A 7,921-nucleotide genomic window follows, 5' to 3' on the forward strand; every position below is an offset into this window, starting at 1 on the left:
TATAAGCTAACTACGTCCTTCGATGAATGCGGGGCGTGCCAACTCGTCGGCCAAGCTCGACCGAGGAGTAAATTTGTTGATGATGCGTTGGGTGCGCGGCTGACTTCTGCGTCTTGCGATTGCGACCGAGGAAGGAACACGTCTCGGCCTCTTGGGTTCTCGAACCTGAAGACAAGGCTACTATTTTTACGAAGTTCACGAATCGTCATCGTCGGATTCAGTCACAGTGATGTTATTCATCAGAGTAAACTCACACCGAATCAACACCAAAGTGTAAGGGTACAAATACTTAAAGCGAATATAAGTCTTAATAGTGAACGTGGTTCGGCCGTCTGAATGCTGAACTCTAAATCCCACTTGAGAGTATCCAATCATAAAATAACTCGGCGTGCAATGCGCCGAGCTCAGTAAACTGTAACACCTCACTTCGCCGAGAAGGCTAATGAGATGACCTCAATCAATAAGGATTCAGAAATCCTTCTCGACCGAGACTTGGATAGGTAACCAACCGTCCTCGCCGCAGTGCTGTTGATGCCAACGAAAGATGCTGCGAGATCGGCTAATTCTACGGCGACAGAGCTATCTATGCCGACTTAAGATATCACCGGTTGCTTACACAGTACTGTTGATACCAACGGAAGATGTGTCAGCGAAAAGAGAAAATAAAAATCTCAAAGTTGTTGAGAGAGTTTGCGCAGGGCAGTTGTGTGTTGAATTGGAGAGGCCTTGAATGATGTATAACCTCCTCTATTTATAGCACCGGATACCTTCAAGGTCGAGTTAAAACCCTACCCGGATTAAGACTTCTTCTCCTGATCAAATACCAACTCGACCAGTCCTATTTTCACCATAATTGTGAACCTAGTCCTTTATTAAGCCGGATTCACTTCCGGTTTATTAATCTTGTCGAGACTCCTCATTGCACCAGGATTCGACTCGTTTTGCGGCATGGTTTAACCGACCGAGGTTTGGAAACCCACGACCTAACCGGTCCAGAACTAAATGATGGGTCGAGAATAATTCTATACTCAGCCCAAACTAATATTTTGGGCCCAAACATTGTCCCCTCGCTTCTGAGGTTCTCGGCCTGAATCCTCTGGTCGAGCTCCGGCCTTGAAGAAGCGAAATTAAAACTCAAAATCCACATACTCTTATTTTCGAGGCATATTTATTGAGCATGATTGCACGATCTTGATCCTGCTAACCAATACACCACGTGGCATCCTTTTATACGGCTAATCCCCAATAATGACGTTTAAAGCGTGCGGCTCCCTGAATCGTCATATCATCATGACCTCGTTGCTGAACACAACCATGCTGCCTCGATCTATGAATCATTCAGCATCGTGCAGACGCCAAAACGTCTTTCACCATAAACCTAGCCACCACACGTAATCGTGCGTCCCCCGAAACACGAAACCCTCAGTCTTCTCAACTGGATTTTCTAAATGTTCATAATGATTAGCGAATTTCTCAGTCGATTTTACCCTTCATTTTGAATTTTGAACGATTGCCCTTCCTTCCACCGTTCTATAAATACCAAAATTCTCTCATTTGTACTTTACCCTTTCAAATTTTCTGAAATTCTTGCCATCGCTCTCTGGTGCACTCATTCCTTCGGATCTTCATCTTCAAATCTCCCAACCCAGAAAAGCTCATTTCGTCTCGCATCCCTTTGCAATGGCTTCCTTCATCTCCAAGTTTTCCAAGGAATGCGACCCATGTCAGAAAATTATCGATCGAAGTTCGATCAAAACCATACGGTTCGAAAGTGACATGAGCACCCCTCATCAAATCTTGGGTCCTCTCTTTAAAGCGGCAGTACCATCAACCATCACTGGGCTTCTCTAGAAGCACTGCCTGTCACCCTTGCTACAAGGGTTTGAATGGTCGAAGTGGGATGTGGCAAGGCCTCAAGGCTCTTGGCCCTCGACCACTACAACCTGGGCAGCCTGGGTTGTACGAATGGAAAAGCTCTTCGGCGAGCAATGGAAAGTCCTCGGCATTTACGACGCCATTCACCTCTCGTCCATGGAGGTCATCCTGGACAAGGAGCTCCTCCTAGCGGCCTTATGCTTCTGGTGTTCGGCCACCAACACCATGGTCCTCCCTCTCGGCCCCATTGGGCCCACCATCCTTGATCTCACTGCCATCTTAGGGATTTCCCCGACTGGAATCCCAATTGACGCTGCCCTCTCTGGGTACCCGTCGAACCTTAACTTGAAGGCACTTTTCGACAAACGGGCCCTTGAGACGCTAAGCGATGAAGGCCAAATACCCTCAAAATAAGAGGTTCACAAGCTTTCCAAGAACTTCTTCAACTATAACACCCTCTATCTCTATTTTGCCGGCCGAGGAGAAGAAGCTCTGCGATAAGGAGAACACGAGGCTTTCCTCTTCTATTGGTACAACAAATTTATCTGTTGTACCAAATCTAACAAGTGTCTGGTCGAGAATATGCCAGTGGCCGAAGCCCTAGCTAGCGGTCACACTCTAGCACTCAGCCCGGCCATTCTCGCCTATCTTCTACGCTGTTTGGCTGAAACGACCCTAAATAAGGTCGATCCGCAGCAGAATGGTCCCCTCTGGGTTTTCCAACTTTGGCTGCAAGTCTACTTTGCTCATCTTCGGCCAACGATTGCCGATTTCTCGCCTAAGGAAGCGTTCGGCCCTCAGCTGGCTTTTCGGCCAATCCCCCCTCACTAAGCTGAAGAAGTGTTTAGATACTTTTTCGCTCTTGATGACCTTTCTAATGATAAGTTCTTGATCTGCCATCGTCGAGAATACCCTTTGTCGATCAGACTTCCTACATCAGCGTGGGGCGCGGACAAAGATGCCGACCTTCATCAATCCTAAGGGGTCTTTCGTGCTTACCCGCGACCTGCCTCTCGACTATGAGGGTTGCCGAGCGAGTTGGGAAGTGTATCATCCTAACTTCCTCGCTCATCAGCTTGGCTACCTTCAAGGTTGCCCAGTCCCCCTTCTCTCCTCACGGTCCGTCTTAAGCCGCGGACGCGAACCTGGCTCTTCAGAGAAGGAATGCAACGACGCCAAAAGAGAGTTCCAAGAGCGGTTCCAAAAATTTCATCTTCGACCGATCACTCCAGAACCCCTTTGCACTGACACATTCGGCAATTGGTGGGAAGAGTATACCCAACAGTTTTTTGGTGTTCCGATCGAAACCGTCTTGAACAAAATCTTCGGTGATCGACCTAAGAAGGCTCCTGCCCCCCAACCCCAAGGTAACAATTTATTTCTACCTTTTTCCTTCAATTTTGAACTACTGATCGGCTTTGCTGATTTGCTTTTACTTTTCCAGCCAGTCGGCCATTGAAAAAGGTGGAAGTGGTCGCTGTCGCTGCGGCTGCGGCTGAGAAAAAATCGGTTGTTTCCAAGAGAGCTAAGACCGATGTGCAGGCCGTACTGAGCAAGCGGCCTCGTCAAGAGGTTGAGCCGGCCATCGAAGCTCCTCGACCCACCAAACGAGTCAAAAAGCTGGCGAAGAAAGGGGAACAAGAGATTCACATTATCTCCAGTCAAACTACGGGGGCGACGACTCCCAGTGTTTCCCCTTCTCCCCCATCACCCAAGCTTTGGTTGAGAAGCGGTCCGTTCCGGCCGAAGAAATAGTCCAAGTAAGGCCTGTTTCTAAAGTCGGTAAACTAGTTGTTGTTCCATCGGTCGAGGCTGCACCCGTCTCGAAAGAGGCAGTCCTTGTGACCGAAGGAACTTATCTTGAAAATCCAAAACCCTTGGCATTCGTTCTGGAAGAGAGCGACGGGAGCGACGAGGTTCCACTGGCGAGTCGCTTTCGACCCCCCCGTCAACCTCCTCTTGTGTCCGAGGCGGCTGTCCAAGTCGACCCTTCTACAGTCGACCGTGGCAAACGACCTGCCGGAGAGCTAGAAGTGGCGGTGGAAACGCCCATTCATCCGCAGGATCAGGACCTCAATATTTCTCCGCAGGAAGCCACTTTGACCTTCGTAAGTACCCCCAACCGCCTTTCCTTGGTTATTTCTCTGCCATAGAACTCTAAACCAGGAAAATACTAAATGTCAGGTGCCTCTTCCTATGTCCGAGGCTGCTGTCCAAGTCGACCCCTTTACGGCCGACCGTGGTAAATGACATGTAGGAGAGCCAGAAGCGACGGCGGAAATGCCCGTTCATCCGCAGGACCAGGACCTTAGTATCCCTCCGCAGGAAGCCACTTCGGCCTTTGTAAGTACCCCCTACTGCCTTTCCTTGGTTATTTCTCTGCCATAGAACTCTAAACCAGGAAAATACTAAATGTCAAGTGCCTGTACACTATTTTCATCAAAAAATTTATGCGCCGAAGGGTGTTATCTATATTTCTTGGCCGCCTCCGTGGCCCTCGAACGTAGATAACCTCCATTGACTGTGTGAACTGACATGCAATCTAAGATACTAGGCTCGGCCATTAAGTTTTTTAAGTTCGAGCAGCGATCCTGAAGACATGGCCGAAGTCTCCTCCCGACAGGTTTAAAAACAAAACCTTCTTGCTACATTTTTCGTGATTTCCTTGAGCTTAAACTGATTTTTATGTGCAGGCTTCATGGGAAGTCGAGTTCAAAGCCCTCATGTCAAGTACCTCTGGAGCGGCTGGCCCTTCGACCCCTACAACTGACCCCGCCGATTCAACTGCTCTGGTTCGGGTGCAAGAAATTTTGTCTCTCTCTGCGTCGCAAGTCCTTGAACGTAAAGGCCTCGATTTATTGGGTGCTTTCCTAAACGACCTCGACGCAGATGGTCAAATGAGCGCCGAAGCCATCGTTCAGGCGTCGTCTGCGTTAGAGCGAGTTCGGAAGACTTTTAGTGTCCTTGAGAACGCTCTTCGGGCTGAACAAGATCTGAAAGCTGCCATGGCCGTCCAAGACGCTCTTCGTCCGAAGATTGATGCTTTAAAGGTGAAAGAGGAAGCTTTGGCCGACCTCGACCGTCAAATAGCTGAATTGGTAGAACAAAGGTCGGCTATTGCTTCCGAGATTGCGAAGGACTTCGAGTCGGGCGGTAGAGATTGTCTAACTGAGTATGCGGCGAGCGCAAAACGAATCGAGCAGTTGAAGATGGACAAGAAGAACCGGCAGGCTAAGGTCATAATAGGCGAGGTGCGGTGGCTGGAGCTTAAGGCTTTTCTCGGCACTCTTCTTCCTTCTTCGCCCTGAATTCATTTAAATGTAAACTGATCGACCAACTCAATTTGTGTATTCTTCTACCGATCTTAATGAAATGAATTTCTATTCCCGCATTTCCCATGTGACCGGATAGTACTTCTTTAAAAACTTCCCATTGATTGGCAATTTATGAACTAAACCAGTCAGGTCTCTAAGATGATATGCGCATTTGCCGAGAACCTTATGTATGATGAAAGGCCCTTCCCAAGTCAACGACCATTTGTCGAACCTAGGGTCTTTAATTCCTACAGGCAACACCGTTTGCCAAACTAATTCTCCTTCGCCAAATGTTTTCTATCGGACCTTTTGATTGTATGCTCGCTCAGCAATCTGTTTTTGTGCCACCAGCAAGTTATAAACGTCGAGCCGTGCTTCTTCTAAGTCTTCTAACTCCTGTCTTATCGACTGATTATATTTGATGCTGAACAGACTACTCTGTTTAATTGTTCGTAACGAATTTATGCTTAGCTCGACTGGTAACTGCGTCGTGTCTGTAGGTTAGTGCATACGGGGTTGTCCCAGTCCCCGATCGGAGCGATGTTCGATATGCCCATAAAGCCTCATTTAACTTCAAATGCCACATGCCAAGCCTCTCTTTTATTATTTTCTCGAGAATGCCGGTCAACACTTTGTTACTTGCCTCGACCTGCCCATTTGCTTGTGGATAATATGGTGTAGACTGTTCAAGCTGAATTTTCAAACTTGCCGTATATTCTTTAAACCTCTCGGCTGTAAAGATTGTGCCATTATCAGTTATAATCGTTTCTGGTACGTCGAATCTGGTCACAATGTGTTCTTCCACAAAGTCGTAAACTTTTTTAGATGTTAGCTCGGCATACGATTTTGCTTCGACCCACTTAGTGAAGTAATTGGTTGCTACCAGTATCCATGCGTGCTTGGCAGCCCCGGAAGATGGGGTGATTTTGCTGATTACGTCCATGGCCCATCCTCTAAACGGCCATGGTTTAGTGACCGAATGTAATGACTCGGCCGGGACCCGTTGTATAGGACCATGAATCTGACACTGTATGCACCCTCGTGCGAACTCTATACAATCATTTAATATTCTTGGCCAAAAATAACTGTGTCGTCGAAGCAACCACCGCATTTTACGTCCGGACTGATGAGCTCCGTAAACCCTTTCATGGACTTCTGTGATTGCTTGAGCGCTCTCTTGAGGGCCGAGGCATAGCAGTAATAGACCATCCTCACCCTTTCGGTATAACTCGTTTTGGTTTGTGACATAGTTTTTGGCGTGAACTCTTGTCTTGCGACTGTGTTTGCCATTGGGATTGTCAAGATACTGCATAATGGGCTTTCTCCAATCATTTGGTATTGCCTCGACCCCACAAACATCTATAAGGTCTTGTCGGTCTAACAATGAAGGTAAGGACATGACTCTGGTGCGTATCACGTTGTCACGTCGGAGGACTTGCTAGTTAACCAAGGCCAGGTATAGTTGCCGTAACACAGGTATTTCTCGGCCTAGCTTGCCCCCTCAGAAGTTGTGCATCAGAGGCGATTTGAGCCAATTCGTCTGCGTCGGTATTATGGACCTGAGAAATATGTTCAAATGTAATACCGTCGAAAGATTCAGTCAAATAGCTGGCAACCATGTGGTAGGGTGCCAGGGTATAACTCATGCATCGAAAAGACCCATTAAGTTGGTTAATCACAAGTTCGAAGTCGCCGAGGATGAGGGCACGGGTTGCCCGCAAGTCATGAAGGATGCCAAGGCCGATGATGAGGGCTTCATATTCGGCTTGATTGTTTGTGCATTCAAAATCCAGCTTGAGCAAAAAATACCAACGATCGTGGTTTGAGGATTGAATGACAATTTCGACACCAGCCAAGGATGAAGTACTTGAGCCGTCAAAGTACATCGTCCAGTAGTTATCGCGTGTTTGAACCATGTCGATTTCGATATCGGTGCCCCCAAAACCATAGGGGGAATTGTGTTGAGCGAGGAAATCAGCTAATGATTGGCCTTTGACAGCTTTCTGGGGCACGTATTGCAAGCTAAACTCGGACAACGCCATTGTCCACTTCCCAATTCGACCTTTGACAATTGGTCGGGTGAGCATGTAGCGGATGACGTCGGTCTGGGTAATGACTTATGTGATCGATGGGAGCATGTAATGCCGAAGCTTGGAGGCGACGAAAAATACGGCGAGACAAAGTTTCTCGACGGTGGAATAATTGATCTCCGGTTGATTGAGATCTCGATTGAGGTAGAAAATAGCCTGTTCTAGTCCGGCATCGTTGTCTTGTGCGAGGAGGCAGCCGATGGATTCTTCAGCCGCCGAGATATATAGCTTGAGAGGCTTACCGCGCCGGGATGAGACAAAGACAGATGGTGTCGTGAGGAAGACTTTGATTTGCATAAACGCCGCCTAATGCTCATCTTTCCACTCAAATTTATCTGAGTCCTTAAGTTTCAAAAGCGTAGAGAACGCTTTCATTTTACCCGCCGAGTTAGCTATAAATCGGCGGAGAAAATTTATCTTACCGAGTAAGGACTGTAGTTGTTTCTTCATCGTCGGGGGTGGAGCATTAATGATTGCACGTGCTTTATTTTCATCCACGTCAATCCCACGGTGATGCACGAGGAAGCCGAGAAAATTACCGGCCGACACACCGAAGGCACATTTGGCAGGATTCATTTTGAGGTTGTGTTGACGCATACAGAGGAAAGCCTATCGGAGATCATCCAGATGTGTCTGCCGATA

The 7,921-nt window shown here is 47.7% G+C and overlaps 1 protein-coding gene across 1 annotated transcript; it reads right to left on the reverse strand.

The window, feature by feature from the left end:
* Nucleotides 1-6,631: 6,631 nt before the first annotated feature.
* LOC139190792 (uncharacterized) lies at nucleotides 6,632-7,231 on the reverse strand. Its single transcript, XM_070811270.1, has one exon. The coding sequence runs from the start codon at nucleotides 7,229-7,231 to the stop codon at nucleotides 6,632-6,634; it is 600 nt and encodes a 199-aa protein (XP_070667371.1).
* Nucleotides 7,232-7,921: the final 690 nt, after the last annotated feature.

This window comes from Malus domestica, chromosome 13 (genome assembly GCF_042453785.1).
Source record: "Malus domestica chromosome 13, GDT2T_hap1".
Classification (NCBI taxonomy): Eukaryota; Viridiplantae; Streptophyta; class Magnoliopsida; order Rosales; family Rosaceae; genus Malus; species Malus domestica.